A 22227-nucleotide genomic window follows, 5' to 3' on the forward strand; every position below is an offset into this window, starting at 1 on the left:
GATATCTTGCACCATTGACTGTAAGTCTATCTAAATTATGTGATCTACATACATTCAACCATCCAATAAGGGTCAAATTAGTGATATCTCTCTCTTTAAATTAAACACAAGAATGCTAAAACTTGATTAGAAATAGGACATTCCACAGCTGCTTGTGGTGTTTTTATGGCTCCTTAACTCTGTTGAGAGCCTGCATGCTCTGAGAGCACATCCACCTGGTCACGTTGGACAGCTGGACTCTGCCTCACTCCACCCCAAGCCTAGAGTCAGCTCCAGGGTAGGGGCCACAAACTTGTGTGCTTGCCTGAATCAGCCTGTACCAACATACTCTCAGACTCCTTCTCTGGTTTATGTTCCTTGGATCTCTTATTCTTCAGCGTTGCTTGCGTGTATACTGGGGATCATTTTATTTTAACTATATTGTGGATCCATTAAATGGATTTTTAAACATCACTATTACATGTGCAGTGAGCACTACCATCTGCAGTGAGCGCTACCTCCAAATGCTCCACAGCTGAAAGCAGATGGATGAAAATCCTGATATGCCCTTGTATCCAGCTACAGTTTCGGACATTTCCATGGGTTTGTCCCAGCTGTGTGCTTTTCCCCCAAAATCAGTAAATTCAATGCTTAGAAGTACAGTTCTTTAGCGCAGGGCTTTTTTTGTGTGTTTATACAAATTACAACTCATCCTGATGTGTAACTGAGGCCCCAGGCCTTGCTGTACTATAAATATTGAAAACAATCATCATACCAAAGAAACTACAGTCTTTGCACAAATGCTCCTTTTAAAATATGCGCTGTTTGGATGGTGTCTTCCAGTTCTGCTGGAAATGGTGTTTCACCTCCCACATCAATATAGCTGTTACAAGACAGATATATTTCTAATTTACTGGAATAATTTGATTCTTCTACAGAGATGGTGTAAGAAATCTCTGTAGTACTTGCAAGTTGCAAATACAAGCAACTTTCAAGTAGTAGTATGCAAGTTCAATGCAAGGAAAAAGTAATCAAGTAATAAGTAAGTAAAAAGTAATTGATTTAAACAAAATCTCTTCCACAATTAAATTTTCTGGTTAAGTTTCAACACAAAAGTATTGGGAAATTCTGATATTTTTCACTGATCTAGCGAGAGAATAGTATCTCAAATAGTACCTTGTGTGGCAAGAATCACGGAAATTAAACTAAGCACACAATTTGTAAATACACTTTTTGTTTAGACTGGAATGCAAATTTTATACAGCACATACAACTCTTAAATCCTATCCAAACAAATTCAGGGACAAAAGCAGACTTTAAAAGTACATACCCAGAACTGTAGGTTTTGTTTACTTCCAAAACTTGTGCAAAATATTTGGAAATTAATTTAAACATAGGAAGCACTAGCTCAGAAAGACTCATCAGAAAAAAAGCAAAGCACATTATTAGTCATAACTACATTTCATTAGTTCTTTATCTTGCAAGAATAAGGCTCCTCCACTCTTGGAATACAGTGATTAAAACATTGACTCCATAAAGCTAAAATCAGATCAAATGCTCTATGTTAAGCAAAAAAGAGTAAACCTTACTAGTTCTGGCAAGCAAGTGGTGCTTGCTATGGTTTTGGAAATCCTCCAAAGTTCATAACTTGAATAGCTAGTTGTGCTTAGAAAGAATTAGGGTAGGGAGTTTCTGATGTGCAGTGGCATTTGGGAGCAAGTAAAGGGCACTAGATCTTAGAAATGTGTGTAAATTTGTTCAGAGGCCATTTATATTCAAGCTGCCTAAGACCCCAGGCCACTACACTCGAAAGAAACAGTTAATGTTCCTTTATGCTCACATCTCATGGTGAAGTGAGCAGATATTTGCTGGAGGTGAGTGCTGATCAGCCAAGCTGTTGCTAGATTTGCAAAGTAACTGGGACGGCAGCAACGCTTCCATAGTTGTACAGACTGAACAAGATCAGAGAGCACACTAAAAAACACCAGCGATGGCTAAAACTAGTGCTCCCCAGTCTCTCTAATATAACGCATGACCTAGCAAGATTACACATTAATAACTACCTTTCACTTAGAATAGCCATAGCTTTTCACTCACACTTTTGTAGTTTTAAGAATATTAAGGTTTTTACATGTTTCTTTAATTGTTACAACTGTTAAAAGCACAGAGGCAATCAGTGTTTCAACATCAAGAAACTGGATTATCCCCTGCAAAATAAATTCGGCTTTTTCTGCTTTCTACCAAGTCAGTGAAACTGTTCTCACACTAGTGTCTACTTCTGGATATCAGATTACATATGTATAGTTACGCCTAAAGATGGAAAGAGAGGCTTGATCTACAGCCTCTCTTAAAAAAAGAAAAGGATGCTTTACCTAGCCAGCACACCTGTAACACTGTAGTCCAGAACCCCATTCATTTACTTTTTTTTTTTTTTTACATAAATCTAAAGTAGCATCACCTTAATGCTAGCAACTGGTTTTCACTAGTGTAAAGAACAGACCTCCAACAAAGCTAAACCAGGGGAAACTCTGGAATTTTTCCAATATTTCTGATACTTCTCTATCTGAGAGGTGTAGAAATGCAGCAGAACCAGAGCAAAATCAAGATCTGGTATTCATCAATATTTTTAGAAATGTACTTCTAGAAATGATACTTCTCCATTTAAAGCTCTTCTGTCATATACTCGGTAATTCAGTGAGCTCCTCATCTTTAATCTGGAAAGTTGAGGCAAACTTTCCTTAAGACCTCACTAAAACCCAGGTGTTCGGATCTTCCCAATACAACTATACTATGAGGTGCAAAGTAAACAGTCTAGTCCATGTATAAATATTTAATAAGATGCTTGCATCTGGAGCAAAATGGAGCTAACTTAGTGTTTCCTATTTATAACAAACAGATTAGTTGCATGACACAGTGTTAGTACAAACTTTCCTTGACTATAAACATTTGCTGATGTATTTCACCAATAACATAACGTATAGGAACAGAGGAAGTATTTACTCTGAAGAGCACATGTGGACAAGGTCCAATTTTGCAACCTCCTCTCACCTGACAGTGCTTTTTCCTGAAGGCTCTTGAGACAAGGCTTCTGTGCAACGTGCTCCTTTCTACTGGCAAAGAGGAAAACGACCCCAGTTAAAAATCAATGGCAGACACCAAGAGAAGATGCTGTTGTTCTTCATGTATTCCCACACAGAACAGATGCCACCACATTCATGATACTCTGCTTGCTGAAGGACTGGCTCACCAGCCACTTCAAACAAGGACCTGCAAGTCAGATTTCTTCAAACTAAACAACTTCAAACATGTTCACTAACTGCCTGAAGAAAAGTTTGTTCTGAAGACCTAATCCTGCAATGTTCTTATTGCTCTCAGCTTTTGTTCATGTTCCTGTGTCTTCAGCGAGGCTGCCAATGGTGTTACTGGATTTGGGTCTGACAACAACAACTAATGCTGAAGACGACACAAGCAGTGGCAGGAAAAGCAGGCCATTTCAGCTTCCTTCTCCCAGGCTCCTTGTATTTGTGTTGTGAGTTTGAATGTCTCCCAACAGCTCTTCTTGTTTACGATGCTGAGAAGTCACCTAGACTCTCATTTTAGTACCTGAGTTAGAGTGTGAGATAACTTAGTCCCAGCAGTGCTGGAAAGCTTCCCCTGTGCAACCTGCCTGTATCCAACTATCGGTGTGGACTCGATGCTATCCAGCTGAACCAGTTCCTCACTCTGGACGAGGGGTGACAATAGAGTATGTTGTTCTCAGTGCTGTAGGGAAGGAAATAAAAACAAAAGGCTCTATGGTAACATGGAGAGCGACAGCAGAAGCCCACACTGAACCAGACATTCAACCAGGAGATCCCATCAGAACATGCAAGAAGTCTTGAGTCCTTTCCACTCCCTGAAGAGGACTGGCACAATGGGCACTCCTTGGTCACTGTTCCATCACAGGAAATGAAATGGCTACGCCTCTCACAACAGGTCAGCAGAAGACCAATGATATTAAGCGATCCAAATCCCATTACTATTGGGAACAAGGAAGCCAATTCTATTCCATTTCGGAACCTTTCTTAGAAGGTTCTGAAAAATCTCAGCCTAAACTCATAAGTATTTGCTAAAAACAATTCAGATGGGACCAAGAGCAGCCAAAAATTTTAAGTTATTAAAAATTTACTATTTCCTCCCAGAAGGAATTTCTCACTTCCATGCTACTCTCCTTCAGGAAGAGACTACTGAAAGATGGGTGGCAATACATTTCCTCTCCCATCTCTTGCATTAATTGTATTCATCTTCTATAAAATCAGATCATTTTCATGTGGCCTTGTGATGTGAGACAGGATGAAGAGAAAGTAATTCTGTCAGAGCTTTTTCATGTGCAAATTTTCATATGCCAGAAACAGCAACATAGTAAAACCACACTGGCCACAGCCCTCCTTAACTAATCAAACACTGAAGAGAGGCAGCTTCTTTACAAGGGATAATTCTATTGCTGATCTCTTGAGGGGATTGAAAAGCAGCTATGAATCCCATGGAAGTATAAAAGTCTCCTAACTCTCCTATTCACAGTTTACTTTACATCTATTCTCAGACCAACATTTCCACACATAAAATAAGTATGTGAGAAATTATCTAAACTCTTTGTTGAAGTGAATCAACTTACATTTAATATCCCAGAGGATTATTTTAAGAAATAAAAAGTAGGACAGGCAGAAAGTTATTTATGCTGCCACTTACCTTGAACAGGGCTAGTCAGCCTCCTGAGGATGGTCATTTGCCATTCAAAAAGCCCTGTGTGTTCCCATGATTCAACTTAGTTTATAAAGTCAGGAAGGAAACATAAATTATAGACTTATCAGGAACTGCAGCTCCCTTTTTATTAACAGAATTTCCATCCCCAACAGGATCAGGCTCTTCTCTGAGCTAAACTCCATCCGTGTGCTCTGCCATTTTGAGTGGCAAACATACCAGATAGAACAACACTGTATTTTGAGTGTAGACTTGACTCCAAGTTGAAGCCTGCACTTCGCCGTCATCCAAGCAGGCAGATGTAGGTGTCTGCCTAGTTGTGGGCTTTAGATACGTTTGGGTAGACATCAAAGGAAAATACCACACTCGCTCCCATGCAGCTTGGCAGGGCCAAGTCCAAGTTCCTACCCTGAACCATAAACCTCAATATGCCTTGCAGTTCCATAGCATAACCGGTGCAGGAAGTAGAAGCAGTTGCAGGCCCTCTCTGAAAGACATGACTTGCATGAAATGAGCACTGATGGGACTTGTGAGCTACCTGTATTCATTATGACCTTATCATATGTGTGCCAAGTCACACACTGCTGCCTTGGCTAGTCTCTGATCTACGCTCCTGAAGACAATCCAGGCAGCCCTGGGATAAACAGCTGAGACCGGCAAGAAACGGAAATGGAAACAGTCAGAAACACAAAATGACTTTTCCAAAGTAACTTTTGCCAGGTCCTCTAAGACTTTTATGGCCTCTAAGACTTTTATGGCTCTGAAGCACTGAAAGCAATCCCCATTAACATAGTTGGCTACCAAGATAATAACTGCAGCTGTACTATTAACAATGTGGAAACCAGTCATCATTTCAGTACCTTCACAATTATCAAACAGGGAACTACGATACTTGCTTGAGCTCACGTACTTACTAGACAGAAGCCAGTTGTACCATATGCTTTCCAATATATATAAAAAAAGTGATTTAAAAAAATCCTACAAACAGGGCTTTAGGCTTCAAGTCAAATATTTTAAATCTATTAGGCTTTACTAAGCCTTACTTATAAGTAACCCCAAAGTACAAACGGGAAATGCTAACCAAATGCTGAGCTTGTTAGTAAAGCATAAGTGAAAAAAAATTAATTATGTATATGCCAGACGGTTCTTATCAGAGGTAAATCAGTATTCCTCAAGAATCTTTATTTTTGTTTGTCACAGTTATTTGTTCCTATGTCCAGTTAAAACAGAGGAAATTTAATTAAGTGCAGGATTATTTAACGAGGATGTTATTTTTTTAAATGAAACACACTCCCCCTTCAATTTCCCTTGTGCCAAGAGATGCATTTACTGAAAAAGTGTAAGATGGAAGAAAAGAAAAAAATTAAAGACTCTGTAAATTGCATTTTCTTTCGCAGGTCTTTAAACACTGAAACATTGTTGAAATGGATACAAGTACCACAATGGTTCAGAAGTCATTAAGACATTTCACAAAATAACAATAAAAGTCCCAAACCCATTTTGCAAGGCCAAGGAAACCACTTCTAAATACTTCTCCTGATGTGGCATTGCAAGTCACAGCCTGGGAACATGGCAGAATTGTGCTGCTCAAAGAGGAGGTCTGGAAAAGATCACATATCTGGAGATTTCAGAGAAGCCTGTTGCACAAGATGGAAGGACCATTCAAGCTTCACGACCCTTGAGGGACACATAACTTGCTTTTTTATCCAGGGCAAACTGCACTGTGATACAGTAAGACAGGAAACAAAAACCAATGTTCCTTCCTGTCTGTTCCTGTTTGACAATCTGCTGAAGAGAAAGTCTTCACCTCTTTGAAGTAATTGAACTGATCAAAAGCTCAACATCAGAAACTTGTGTGTGTTTCTAGTAGCCAGCCCACAGAACTGTTCCTGAAGCCTCTTCTAAGGGTAATGGCCTGCACTGGAACCTGGTGAAGTATGATGGACGCTGTTCTGAAATGTCACATCTACCCAGCATGATGACAATTAAGTACCATTGGCAAAATAAATTAAGTTTTCATTTTGTAAAGAAGATCAGGTTTACAGAAATGCACTTCGTTCAGCTAGAACATCCTGCCAACACTATATGTAGCATTCACGAGCTTCTTTTAAATAAGTATGAAGAAAAATACACTGGGAGGTATTTCTTCCCTTACGCAAAAATCACATAAAATGGCCCACATAAATGGTTGGTTGAGCAGTCACTCTTAGAAGCTTGAAAGCAATTTGCTTTAAAGGTTTGAAAATTGAAATCCTGGCCTCCTTACAGCTGATGGCAAATCCCTCAATAACACCAATGGAACCCAGCTTTCCTCTTCAGCATAGACTGAAGAGTTCCTAATACCAGTAACAACAGCAGCATGCGATGGAGCAAAGGCACTTCTTACAGCAGACACTGTCTTATCAAACGAAATAAGTCTAAAGACATCTAAATGTGGTACACCTGACGCATGCGCACACAAGAAAAAATAATGCAAAATACGGCACCTACGTTAACACTGTGAAGGAAACCCTGCCCGCTTTCTGTCACCCAGCACAAAATAAAGCCACTGTAAGCAGAACTATTATTCACCCAAACGTTCTCAGGAGTTAACGCACATTCCGGCTGATAAAAAAGAAGGGAACGGTTAGAATAGATTAGTTCAGGTTTTAGTCCTGATGTTAGAAAAACAAGTGAAGTTTAGTTACTTCACTGCTCTGGAAAAAGTCTAGAGATAACACTTATGTCATTTATTGTTTCAAGAGAAAACATTAAATCTTAGGAAAATTTCCTTTAATGTCCCAGGAACACTGATCCAAGCCTACAAGGAACCACTGGGTGTCCTGTTGCTAGTTTTGTAATGCTTTTGGATTTACAGCTCAAGTGCAGCTGGAGCTATACAGGGAATGACCACCTGCTGCCTTGATTTTGCATGCAGACTTTATTTATTTATTTTGAATTTGCTGTGAGACAGGCTGGGCTCTATTTCCACTGCTAAGGATATTCCAAAGGTTAATATCCTCCAAAAACATTTTGTACTGTTAGGAAGATATGTCCTAATTAAAACGAGGCAAGAACAACCTCTTCTGCTATCTTGTCTTTCACATGTCGCTAAGTTTGGAGAGAAAATATATCCCAGAACAATTAATTAACTATTTTCAGAGGTCTCTTATTAAGGAGTGCAGACTGCTAACTTTTTAGAGTTTTATTTCAAAAGATTTTCTATTATGTCACCTACTTTCCTGAAAATACAGTTGAGTAACAGATTTCTTAACTAAAACTTGAGAAAACATATAACTAAAGTAATTCTCACAGAGTGAAAGCACTTTGGAGCACCAACTGTCTCCTACTGTACGTTTCTAACTGCCCTGCACTGCAGGACTTCCCCCCATCTCAGCTGGGATCCTCAGTCATTAGTCATCATCATAAAAGAAATGCTGCAACACCACCATGTAGGTATTCAGAATGGCCAACAGTTGGTAAGTATCAAGGCAAATCAAGCTTCACAAAGAAGAATCAAAACCTCTTTAAGTATTTGCTAGAAAATACCCATTACCTATATTTCTCATATAACAATATCCTGATTTGCATTCCAGCTGTTCACAAAGTGTGATTCATGATGACAGGGTAAGCCGTCCTCAATATATTTGTGGAACTACATTAAACAGTGTTTCCAATGAAAAGACTACTGATAAGCATGCACTGTGTTTCACAGGAAGGGCTGAGGGGAAGCATTACTGCACCACTCCAAATAACCAGGAGCTGCTACACTGGACATCTCCCAGGAAGTATGTGTCAAAGTATACATTGAGAGTGATGTCATTGTTCATAAATCCAAACCAGCCATCACTGCAGTTAAAGGTTCAAGTTACAAATAATAAATTCATTATAAACAAAAATCTAAAACAAAACCGTTTACTGAACAGGATTATTTATGAATCTTGCAACTATAGGGGGACAGGATGTCCACATCCAAAATACCTCTTTGGTTCTAAGACCTTCATTCATTACATCTAACACACAGTTACAGACCGAAAATTTGCTTTATAAAGTGACTTTTCCTTGCAGAGCACCAGCTCTGTGTGTGTACTCCAAGGGCTTACAGTTCTTCTACACCAAAATCTATTCCCCAAGTGCAGCAGTTTGCAGCAGATATAGCTATGGCAAGAATATCCTGGCTGATGCATTTGTTATTTTTTTCCACATTTAGAAATTTTGATTGCGTTTCTGGAACCTGACAGGAAACAAATAGCCAGACACCCGAGCAGGCAGAAGTTGCTGGTCTGGCAATAGAGATGCGAGCAGAACAAATTTGGTGTTGAAGCAGATTTGCCACTGAGCTAATACATATCCCAGCTTCAGGAGCAGGTGGACAAGATACAGCTCAACTGAACAGCAGAACAAGTTCTGCTATACGGTTCCAGCAGAATATTACGCATGTGAACACAAATATAAGAGATCTATCTTGAAAGATAACAACTTTATCGAACTGTGAAAGACAAAATTAAGTGCAGATTGCATCACCCTTAGCGCTAGCACTAGGTACTATAAAATTCTTCATTTACTGTAAACTGAGAATTCAGCACATGCTCAGTCATTTTATCAAAGAGTTTTCTTTGATCATTTAAAAAAAAGTATGAGAAGCCATAAGAGACAATCAGAGGTTTCTTGTTAATAGTTCTTCAAAGTTGTGCATCGTTTGTACTGTATTTATTATGGATTAAAACCAGACATTTTTAAATTACTTTGACTTTTTGTTTATTAGTTTTGGCAACACTCTGCTGTTTTTTTTTAAAAAAGTCCAAAAAAATCTTTCAAAAATTACCCATTCTTAATAAGGACATTTGTATTTAGATTTAGACTACTTTTTAGACTACTAAAATGTTCCTTTTTCCAAAACAAGTAACTGGATGAGATACCTGGTACAATTCAGGTATCACTTTCTTGTTGCAGTTCACATCTTCCCTCCAAGTTGTCTACGTTGGCAATTCCACAGAAGGTCAAAGAGTATGAAATATGTCCCCCATAAAATCATCTTAACATTAGATAGTTGTGAAAATATGCTTTTTCTATCTAATGAATTTATGACTTATTGGAGAGCAACAGCTAAAATGTCCCTAAGCAACAGCTTAAAAGGAGGACACTAGCAAACACCTGAGTTTTTTCCTCCAATTTTTGCAGAATGAGGTCAAGGGAAAAGTTGATACTCTTCTTTCTTTATCTTGTTTTAGAGGCATCTCTCATTTTCCCCATTTCAGAAACCTGGGAATCTTTCATACAGGATCTTTTAGAAACTTTAGAAGTTTTCCCCTCAGCCATGCTGCGCTCATTCCTACATACAAGCTCAGAATGCACCATCCCTACCCACTGCTCCCTCATCTTTCTTAAGATGTGCTCCATCATTTTATAGCTATTTTTATACAATTTACACTTATACCCAGATTCTCAGCCAGACCATACATGCTATTCCTTCCTTTCTTATTCCCACTATGTTCTGTTATGTGGACGGTCCATATGTCCAAAATAAAGCCATTGTTCCCTTTCCTTTTTGGTCAGATCTCCTAAGTGAGATGTCTATTGCGGTAACAATCCCCAGGTTTCTTATCTTTCATTTTCTTCACCATCAAGTGTTTAAAAAGCCAGCCCTGACATTTTCCCGGACACTAACAAGCACACATGTTCCTCATTCACAAGGAGACAGCTTCTCCCCATTCTCCTTGTCTCCTTGTCCATCATTCATGAACAAGCTATACCTTATTTGTACCAATCTTGCATTTATTCTAATAACCCTCTGTACTGCTGACAAAGCTTAGGCATAGGCTAAAATCTTCAGTTCTTTTTTATTTCCCAGAACCACTGACTGTTTTTTTTAATTCTCAGATGATCAGCAAACAGTTCCCTCTCGTTTTTCTGTGACCCTAGAGTAACTCCCATCTATTACAGACAAAATAGCCCATTGAGAAAGTCAGCTTTTGTTTTAAACTTATCAGACTGCCATACAGAGGGATCAGGTAACACACTACAGAATCCTCCAGATGATTCTAAGAAATAAAAACTAACTTTGAAATAAACTTTTTTGCACCAGTATTGCATACATGGCATTGTGATTCAGACTTCCTTTCTTGTTTTTTTCTTCTCGTGTTACCTTTTCCAAACTTAGAGAATGCTTGGTTATTTCCATGGAAGACACAAGAGGGACAGAGTCAAAAAGAAGCATTAATTAACCCACAGTTACTTCACAGCTCCTACTCTTTTTTGCTGTAGATACACGTGTACTTTTCTCTTCTGAAGCAGGGAAACTCTCTCTAAAACAGCTTCTCAACCTCACTCCTCGTGGAAAGTTGAGAAATGTCAGGATGTTCTCCTATCTACTGAAATCTCTGACTTCCTATCAGGAAAAGCTGAGATTCATATCAAAAATACTGCACATTTTTCCCAGAAAACAGGGATCGACAGCTAGCCTGGGGGACCCGTGCATTTGACTTCCAACTAATTGGCACTACAGCCTTTTTTACCACTACAAACACAGTTTTGCCTGGTTAACCATCTTCATTGTGTGCTATCTGGCTGCAGGCTCCATGACTGGCATACTTCCTGCCTATCTGTTGCCTAATTAAGTTTGCTTTGTAGTAATCCCTGCTGTCGGCTGTTTTCCTGGCTCATGAATTGGCTCCTAACCTGACTGTTGGCCAAATCTCTTAGAACTGGGTCTTACTCATAGATTGGTTCTGTGATCCTTCTGTTTCTGAGAGTCTGACTTACTCAAGAGATCACACTGAAAATCTCTGTCACGCCTTTCACTTCCTGCCAATGGAAACTCTTTAAAAAAGACTCTTGTTTCTGCAAAGGGCACCTCTTCTCATTTTAAGAAGCTTAAAAAAATAATTAGTACAAGGAATATTCTGAAACAATCACACTTAATTAGAAGATGGGCAAGTCATGGGATGGGGTGAGAGGAGAGAGGTACAAAGAAATTGAGGTATTAAAGAGAACTTAACCTGGAGAAAAAGGCTACTAAGACACAGTTCTAGGTGGCAAATCCCATGCCCAAATGATATAGAATGTGAAGGAAGAAAATGCCAATCAGGTTATTTCAAGGGAGGATATAAATTACTCCTGCTTGTCTGTTAACTGCTTGGAGAGGAATGCCAAAGTCTTATGCCATTTCTCATATGTAAGAAGGGATGTCTTTTCAACTGAGACATTGCAGGAATCATCAGACAAAATCCTACAGCTTTTGTTAAGCAAAAGACCAAGTAGACATTCATACCTTCCAAAGACTCACATTAACATTTGCTTTTCCTGTCCTGGACAGGACACCAGACAGTTTCTCTTCCTACAGGAATTCTGAGTTGTCTTTCTGACCGCAAGGTGAAGTGGCTGACAGAAAACAATTTAATGAACATTTACAACTTTTCATCTACTGTGAATAAACAAGTGAACAAAAGAAACTGAAGGGTCGATGTTAGTCCTGTTCTAAGGAATTATATGGCAAGTAAATCACCACAGATTTCAACAAACACTCCATTCTATAGCCAAGAAAGACTACAATTTTTATAAAGAAAAAATTTGGATATGGGGTTATTTTTACTCTCCAGTGTTCAGGAAGCAGGGGGCGTTACTAGGAAACTGTTGTTGAACTCTTCTGGTTTGTCCATATGGATCAAATCTGTAGCACAACTTGTCATTTTTGCTGTTGGAGAAAATGAATACAAAGCTAGAACAGAAGGCCAGTCACGGCAAGGCTCCAAATAGGGAGGGAGAAGGCTCGTCTGGTTCTCTGTTCCCATCTGTCTACATACATAAAATGAAATCAGTGGGAGCGACGGCGTTGGCTTCCAGGGGAACAGTACTTGACTCACCCGGATTACCAATGGTAGCTGTGACAGCTTGTATAAGTAAGAAATTATAAAGTATCTATTGCCAGGTAAACATGCCTGCACCCTCAGCTCACAATGTCAGCATTAGAACTGACAGAATCCTGGTTTTCTGTGTCTTCAGATGAGGAGGTCTTACCACAGCACACAGCAGAGCAACCTGACCCTACCACCAGCTGACCACATGACTTGCAGTAGTCATCTCGGCTTAAACTCATACCACCTCACTTTTGAGAAGCTCAGTTTGAGAAAACCAGAGACTTTTTCAGGCTAGCAAGGAGAAATAGAAAATATATACACTTGGTTTGGAGGAACTATATAACTTCTTCTCAAGCTAAGACAACTCACAGCATCATAGGATGCAGCAAGCAACTTTTGAAATGCTCCGTTTGCTCCAAAAACACTGGAAAGACTTTAAAATCCTGGGTTACAACTCACATGAAGCACAGTTACTTGAACGGTGACAGATACTTCTTTGCTGGGCTTTTCCAAGCCATCTGGAAGTGCTCTGTGGAGCGCAGTTTGAGGACCCATGTTCTGGTTGATTTCAAAAGTAAACACAGGCCCCCACTGCAATTACGAAATATGCTGCCCTTGCAGGCAGATTTAGAAACAGTTTCAGGTCAGAGAGTCACCTCAGCCACCCTGGTGATACAGCAACGCTATGGTCTCTCATTAGTTTCCAAAACTGTGGAAATCATCTTAATGGGATACGTTTCCTAGAATATATTTAGCATCATTTAGTGCACACATCCTTTTGGCCAAACTACAAAACAAATCATGGAAACACGATTTGCTACCAGAGCCTCCTTATTTAGCTGCTTAAATACAATTGTTCGTCATTACTGAATTCTACGATGTCTGTAAGTGAGATAAGATTGGGTGCCTGTCCCCTCGAAAAGTCTTCACAAATGTACTCAAGATTATGCGAGATGATGTAAAACCATACATATGAACAGGTTTCGTCTTGATACCCATTGCATAAGGAATACTTTCAAATGCAATGAGATCTGTTTTATTTATGTTGGTTTAGTTAGTGTATAGTGTGGTTCTCATTAGAGGGCTAGGCTCAATTTATTTAGGTTGGGTCAGGAGGACACGTACAGTAATTGCTTAATGCCGTACTTGGCAAAGTTAGTTTCATTACTGAAAAAAAAAAACAACTTGGCAGTTGTTAAAAAAGCAGCTGGCATGTAAGTTGTTTGACTTAACTATTACCTCATTTTCTCTCAAAATATTGCCAAAACTTCTTAATGACAGCGAACAGATGGTCAACATTTTTCAACCTTATAGATAATCCTCTTTCCAAATCAAATGATGGCATTTTATTTATTTAACCAGAAGAGGATTTGAATAAGAATTAGATGTCATTTACATATATTCCATGACCAGTATTTACTAAGGATTAAAGTACTGCAATACTGTCAAAACCGAGACAAACCAAAATAATTTAAAACAAAATATAGCTCTGACATTAACATTTGGAGGAGAAGGGTCTGGTTGCTGGCTGACTGCTAGTGCTCAGGAGCCTTGGTAGGCAGCAGCCTGCCTGCGCTGCTGTGTGCATTCAGCTACACTGCAGTCCGTCCACCTCAGAGTTCAACCTAAGGTATCACACAATCAGCTGGTACAGGAAGAAGGATGAGGAAAGGAGAGAAATTACACAGGCTGACAAAGTCTCTTACATGAGGTAGACATACGTAGAAATCCAAGATCTTTCATCTTGAGATACAACTAAAAGACAATGAAAAGACACAAAGAGATGAAACACAAAAGAAGGTCAGGACAATAGTTTATAAGTAGTATTTCCAGACACCAGTCAAAAAGGAGACTACAGCTGCTTCTACTGTAGCCAGAAGAAAGCGACACAAATTGTTGATGTGTAGACAGGAAGGAAACGGAGTTTGAGATATTGTAGAGAATGTCAGAAATTGGTTATAACCTGGCAGGAAGAGACAAGCAAGGATGGCATCTAAGACAGCTGATTGACTGAAAATACACTGGTATCGACAACAGCAAAGAGGAGAGGAGGAAAAGGAGGACTGAGTTAAAAACAGGACATTGGCTTCTGGCACTGTTGCATCTAAGGTGACAGTGAGACGTTTGCAAGGACATTTGTACAGGTCCGGTGGGACATACAGGTGATGGCAGAAGGAGAGAAAAGGAAAACTACTCACTATATTGAGACAGTGAATAAATAAATAGAAAAATAGAAAAGAGGAATTGGAAATTCAAAGGAGTGAAAAGTACTGAGACCCAGCACGTCTACCAGATCTGAGTCCCTGAGGTTTGGATACAGGATTTTAACAAAGTATTTTCAGGGACCAGAGCACAGTAGTTGGACTGGAGGTTGCTTACAATGCAAGTGGAAAGGAAGATCCTAGAAGCAGCCTAGAGGTGAAATTATGGCAAAACCCACATGTAGTCTAATTCAAACTTTTGGGTTCTTTTGCAACAGGAAAAAATAATTGGCTGTCCTTATTCTAAGAGGAAGGATCCTGGAGAGAAATCTTTGGGTGTAGGTAACAAGGAGAGAACACCAGGAAGCATGGCTTCACAGGTTGTTTTAAACTGGATGATCAACTCCTCACTCTAGAATCAAGCAACATTTTGTTCCCACCTGAATTATCCAACCTTCTTTTCTTAGTTCACACTAACTAGAGAACTGATTCCACGTTCCTGTACATGAATTCTGTGGTATTTGCTATTGTGTACTGTCTTGCTTGACCAAGCTTAAGCATATTATAAGAAGCAGCAATTAAGACTGCTATTAAATGGCCAACACTTCTCAAGAACTACTATAATGCAATAATCCCTCCTTCTCTTAGATGTGAAAAGGCCTTTAAAAACACACCTATATAATGATCCCAGTATTACCGCTACCAGGCTGATTATCCACGGTTAGTACACTAAGACAACATTTAGAACTGCTCATATCTCGGCACTGTCAGTTTGAAGGAAATGTCAACATCTCATAGTCTGGTTTGGTTTTAATTGGTATGGCAGACCAACCTGCAGGCCATGGATATCGAAATGGCATCACTACGTCCTACAGTGCTTGTCAAGTCAGGTAGTAGGAAGCCAGATAGAAACAGAGAAAAGTCTGAATCAACAACTTAACAGAATTTTGTCTCCTGCAAATACATTTGTGTAAAACACTATTGCAAAAAAAAAAAAAAAAAAAATTCATTTTGTTGAGTTGACACTTCCAAAGAAATTGTGTTTAATCAGGAAATCCCTAGACTGTTCCAATTAGGGTGTTTAACCAGCCAAAGCAGAATTCAGCAAACATTATTAAAAAATACAAGTTGCAATTATTACAATTTCATAGAAAAGAAATGTCAACCAATCTTCAACTAATTATCACAAGAGAGGCACTTTGTACACCCAGTATTAAGTTGAAGGGATTAGTTCCAGACAAAAGTTAATCTAAGATCTCTTGCCAATGAGACATTAGTTTATGCTAGATAACAATTAGATTAAATCATCCAAAGTTCTGACCTCAGGTTACGCTGTTCAGTGCGTGGATGTTGGGGATCTGTCTATCTTTTCTAGCTTGTTTGATCTGCAGTAATTCTATCAAAAACTCTTTGATTGCCCACAGATAATTCACACTACATTTACTATCGCCATTTTAACTCCAGAGAAAATCTGTGGAATCCCATATATCTCTGGGTACGCTAGCCTTTAATAGATAGTGACTGCATTTTTGAGCAAAATGTCTCAGTCTTACTCCATCTCTTCTACTTATTGTGCTTTCCTTCACATTGCAGTGTGGTCTTGAAGTACATAAACAGGATTTCTTTTGAGTGAGGCTAGGTCAGGAGATGAGCTCCATGGCACACCTGATGCACTCCAGTGGTCCTTCACTTCATGGGACCAGACTTGATTTAGTGTAAAGTGTCCACCATGTCCCCAAAACCAACTGGCTCATTCTACAGATACACTCCTTTCCAACCATACCAGTTGCCAGAAATAGCCTCTGTGTGGACTTTTTCTGAGATGGGAAAGAGGTTCTATAATGACATTAATAGTTTTCCAATTGATCATATCATTGTATTTTAATGGGCTTTAACGAACACATGATGCACAGGAAATAGATACATTATTTGACGTGATCACGTATCACAGGAAAAAAAATGAAATAGAATTGGTAACATCAAGTTCTCCCAATTTACCGCAATTCTAAGCTGTAAAAGCTGCTGAGTAATTTGTAGAGCCTTGGAAACAATTTCTAACTTTTTTTTCCCCCTTGAAATTCTTTTTTTGGTGGGGGAGGTGTGGACAGAATGAAAAAATGAAAGATTAGTATGAGCTGAAGAGTTCCAGCACATGTTGAGCAAAGTTTAAAACAAACCCTAATACTGTTATAAATTCCAAGATAAGTGAACAGGCATCAGGAGAAGGCATACATGCAATAAGGACTGTGTCTGCTAGTTTATCTTTGTGAGTGTTTGAAAGTAGATGACAGTATATAAAAACAAAAAAGCCAACACTATCATAAACAAATGCAAAATGAGCTGCAGAGATGAAATGGTGCAGGCCGTTTACTGTTTAGTGCTTCTTGAAACTCTGCAAACAGGGAAAATGCTCTCCTGGTTCCTACTGACTTATCTGCAGTGGATTTCTTCGCAAGACAGCTATCAATACAGCACAGCAGAAATTTTCAAAGGGCATTATCCATGCCCATAAACTATGGATCAAACAGCGAGAAAGTACACACGGTAATTTCTTCTGACAGTCCCAAAAATGTTCTAGCTGTAGATGACTCACCTGCACTGGAACGACACATATTAGAAATCCAGCCTTTTACTAGATAGAGACTAGCATCAGAATTTGCATTCACTTCCTCACTTACATTATGATTTAACACAGTTGCTTCTTCCACCTTCCCTCTTGTGCTTCATAGCTTAATATAAAGCGCTTTTTCTACCCATCAGTTGCTGTTCTTGAAGTGGACTGTATGTAAGACTTCCATGCAGAAGTAGGTTCAATAAGTGCAAGTTTGTGTTCAGAGTGTCTCCTTTCCCAAAAACGTTGCATGCATCAGGGTATGTTTGGGTACCTCCACTATCACAGCTCCCTTTTAAAATTGCCTTGTTGTACTGGTTTGATAGCTGGTATCTCAGCTGGCCAGAAGAAAGGGAGTAGGGACACAGATTTAGAAGTCCCACACATTCACCTAGAGACTTCGGTTGTAGGTAGGGGCTCTCATATTCTCTGTGATGCTGCCTGACATTTTTTTGGCACATTATGTTAGATTTCATATTAAAATCAGTGTAAGTTATAACAGTGCAGTTTAGGGGAACTGAACAACCATATCCCAAATTCCTAGATTTATAAGTGACCAAAATCAGTTTGGTGGGCTTCTCCTGCTATTACATTTACTCTCAAACTGTCATATGACATGTAAGCTTAACTAGGTATCTTCTTGCACACTTAAGTAGTTAAGAGCCACAAACTCAGTTTCATCTTTTCATTTGACTTCTGAGAAAACCTCCAGAAAAGGTCCTAGCTGGGACCTTTCAGCAAAGGTAACGCCTCTCCACTAAGAACTGGACTTCTGCACAAATCACTGGGCTGTTACCCATGAATCTTCACAAGGTAAGAAGTGATAAAGAGGGGAGAATGGTTGCAATGTGGCCCAGGAGTTTTGCCACTGAATTACAAAAAGCCAGGTTTTTCATTAACTTATCATTAGATACAAGGACTAATTCTGAATCACTAGCTAAGATGAAGGATGCTTCCACAACAGATTTCTTCTTGTGCAGGCTTCACAGTAAATTGGACCACATTAAACTTCATTGAACAGCCTAATACGGGTACCAGCTAACATCATGGCTTTTCAAAGTTAATGCAAGCCATTGGGACAACTAACAGATGTGAAATTTTGGTCTTGTAGGAAATATGCCTTGCCACTCTGTGGGAAGAACTCCCTAAGCAGCTGCTAGACAAACACTGTATGACCCTTCCTTCTAAATAGAATCCCATCTATTCCACAAAGATCTGAGTCACTTCAAAGACATTAGTCTTCTACCAAGCTCCGTCTTAAAGATAAGGGGGTTACACTTGTTTTTTTTCTGGTGTTGGTTTGTTTGTTAGTATCTTGCACGTGCACTACCAGTCTATAGCAAAAACAAGAACATGGGGACATGGGGGTTATACACGCCTACATCCCATTTCTAGAAATACCTTTCCCTAATCCAGCACTGGGTCTTAGACACTTTTGACATTTTTATTGTCTAAACACATTTTTAAAAGTATCTGGTCAGAAGCAAGTTCATCACAGCCTGATCTGATCAGAAGTGCACCCAAGGAGGAGGGCATTTAAGGACACTGCCTACATTATTTTCATTGAGCTGTCAGTTTATTGTCATTTCTCTTGTGCTTTTTAGATATTTCTTTCTTTTAAAAAGAAAGCTTAGCTTTATTCTGATCTGGTTAATTGTGCAAAATTGACAGCTGAAACATTTTTTTAAACAAAATATGGATTCAGGGCATTGGCAAAGTCCCATCTCCCATTTGCCTGTTCTGAACTTAAAGGTGTTGCAGCAATGGAGAAGCAGCTGGGCAGGAAGCCAAGGAATTAGCCTCAGGCTGTACAGTCTCCTCCAAGAAACAAGCTGTGCTATAGGATACATAATCACACCATCCCCTTTCCCAGTTCAGCCAGTCACCTCCTTATCCTCTGGCATGGCAGGACTCCAGTAGCTGCCTGCAGATGTCCAAGAAGGTGTCAGCAGGGCTCAGTATGTCTTGATGGAAGTAGTGTTGTAAAAGGGAAAGATTACCACTCCTAGTAGACAGTTTACTCCACGGACAGGTCTCAGTAGGATGGAACATGTGTTTAAAGGACTGAAAATGCCTACCAATACAGGTCACTTAAGAAACAAGCTAAAAGCCAAAATGAGTTCTCAGGTCAGCAATGAAAACAGCCTAAAATCTTTGTGACATCTTAACAAAAGAGATGCCAAGAGCTCATACTGCAAGGTCAACAGTGCTGTGGCCAGTTCAAACAATCAAGTTGAACCCCGGGAATGTAAAGAGACAGAAGAATGATGCTCATTGCTATCTAAAGGCCAAAGCATTTACAGGATATTGTGTTCCAGAAGCAAACTAGGTCTGTCCCTTACTGTATCTAATCACAAAAGGTGTTGAGCAATTGGCTTTAGCTCATATTCTAGGTTATGTTGAGAACTTCCTTGCAAAGTTCTTATGCTTATCTGTTTATACGTGTTTTCACCCTGCCACATGATGATTTGAAAGAATTTTTATACTTCCAGAGCAAAAATATCATCAGTTACAAATTAAGAATTCATGCTCGAGTCCGTCTGCAATTAGCGAAACATTTAAGCCCACTCTGACGATTATTTCTAAATAGTAACATTTTCCTAAGTTCAGTCCTAGAAAGCAATGCCTTGAAATTAGCAATACTATCTCACTGAAATACACGGTGGGGGAGCGTGTGCGTGTGGAATCAGAATTGGTAGTGATTAAATAAGACTTTATTTCGTTTTCCCTCAGAGGATGACTTTTCAATATGATTTCAGCAAGAATAACTGCTTTATTAAGCAAGACAACTAGTATTATTTCCCTTCTCCTTAAGCCCTTCCAGGTTAATTCTTCAAGTACCTACAATGCAGCTCTTTCCTCCTTTCATCTCCATAAGTAAAATCTGTGAGATTCATTTTGGTAAGTGCTAAAATCATTTACAGACCTTAAGAGAAAATACTAAGTAGATGGTGTCTGGACAAAAATTAACATTGCAATTAAAAGCAGAGTGAATTCATCAGCTCTGCATTAACCTAAGATAGGAAATAACCAGCTGCATTAAGATAAAAGTTATACCCCTTTCATACAATCAAAAGAAATTAAAGATTTTTACAGAAAACTTGATTAAACATTTGGTTACTTCAAGTGCAGGCTTCAGAGAGAAGGGCTTTAGCTAAACAAAAGACTTTTTCAAAGGGAAATGCTTAGATTCATTCAGAGTTTTATACCTTCACAAACAAATACCGAAGTCAAAAACACTCCCACAAACAAATAGAAGCTATTACAGTAAGGACTGGTCAAAATCTGTACTGGAAGGCCACACTACTTTGATTTTCCTTTTTAATTGTTGTAATCTACTTAAAAAACATCTGACTTTTTGGAAGTAGGGCTCAGATCACAAAGAAATGAGATTCCATTGAAGACTCATTGCAAAGCTGGCAATTTGTAAAGCTTTAGAACAGTTTCTGAAAACTTGGCCAGGGCGTTTGAATTGCAGCTGGTCTTCATCATTTCTCTTGTCTCATGAGGTCATTAGATTGAGAATTACACATATTAACTTGGGGTTTGTTTGTTTATTTATTTATTTATAAAAAGATTGATAAGAGACACAAGGACTAGTTGTACTAATGAAAACAAACTTACCCGCGCCCCCTTCTCTGGAAAACATTTGCATCCAGCACTGCAATCGCGGCCCCCGCATGGCCCACTGTAAGACTTCTTTCCACCCTATTAAAAAAAAAAGAAAGAAGAAAATTGAATAATAATAACCGTTCATCAGCTGAAGACTTTGTTTAATTAAAATGCTTTGTTTCAGCACTTTTCACCTGTTACATTCATTGTGTGAATTTACCGGGAAATAAGTAGCAAAGTATAGTTACATTTTAACTTCTCCATAATTGGGACATTTTTAGAATCACCAAACAGACAGAAAAAGTTGGTTTAGAAATCCTTTGAGGACAAGCGAATTTACCCAAGTGGTATTGGTATTGGTGCTATTCTGCAAGGTGATGAGTGCTTTCTAGGGCTACCAAAACCCACAACACTAGATGATGTCTTGAGATAGTCAGTACGCTATTAGACTAGGATCACAATCAATAATTACAACTTGTGTCTCAGCATGCTGCATACCCAAGTATCTCTAACAATGAGAACTACCAAGACAAATTTAACTGTGTGATCCTTGCACGTTTCTAAGAGTAAGAAGCTGTACCCCTTGAGCCACAAGAACAGAGAAACTCCTGGATGAGAGAAGGTGGCATTTTTAACTAAGAATAGATGCACAAGGAAGACAGTAGAAAACAACTGTGGATTTGGATTTAATCTGAAAATACATTCTGAATTTGCAGCACTAGCATTAGTAATTTCAAGGATAATTACAATATTTATGTAAATCTTAAGTCCCTATATCACAAACTTAATTCCAGCTAATACAGGTTGTGACAGTACATGAAAGTCAATTACATGAGTTCAGCTTAGAGTGTTTAACCCACTCCCCTCCCACACTTAACAGGCTCAAAACACTGGTCTGCCAAAAGCCCTGCAACACTGCCGACAACACTGCAACAGTCCTGGAAAAAAGTTCAATTTAGCGTTGTAATTTAGCCACTCACTCAGAGCATCCCTCTCTAAGGAAACTGTCCTTCACTGTCAAGCGTGCTCAGGAACAGCCCCTAGGTTTTGGACCTCTGAGTGGAATAAACATTTAAACTCCTCACATCAAGGTGACCAAACTAAGTGCTGAAACAAGTTCAGACTGGAACTGAACATTTCCTTACTAAAAGCATTCACAGAAAATATTTTTAAAGCCTTTAAATTTTCCTGACATCTGTCAGTGAGGAACGTGAAAAATGAAAGGCAATTCATGTAAGTTTCTTGTGTA

The 22227-nt window shown here is 39.0% G+C and overlaps 1 protein-coding gene across 1 annotated transcript in view; it reads right to left on the reverse strand.

Annotated features, from left to right (window-relative positions):
• Positions 1–21185, reverse strand: part of COL4A6 (collagen type IV alpha 6 chain) — an 86988-nt gene extending 65803 nt beyond the window's left edge. Inside the window, exons 1-2 of the mRNA XM_074147521.1 lie at positions 21180–21185; positions 20991–21074 (exon numbers count right to left, since the gene is read on the reverse strand). Coding sequence (XP_074003622.1) covers positions 20991–21074; positions 21180–21185 — 90 coding nt within the window. The remainder of the gene's footprint in view (positions 1–20990; positions 21075–21179) is intronic.
• Positions 21186–22227: the final 1042 nt, after the last annotated feature.

Source organism: Numenius arquata, chromosome 5, assembly GCF_964106895.1.
Source record: "Numenius arquata chromosome 5, bNumArq3.hap1.1, whole genome shotgun sequence".
NCBI classification, from domain to species: domain Eukaryota; kingdom Metazoa; phylum Chordata; class Aves; order Charadriiformes; family Scolopacidae; genus Numenius; species Numenius arquata.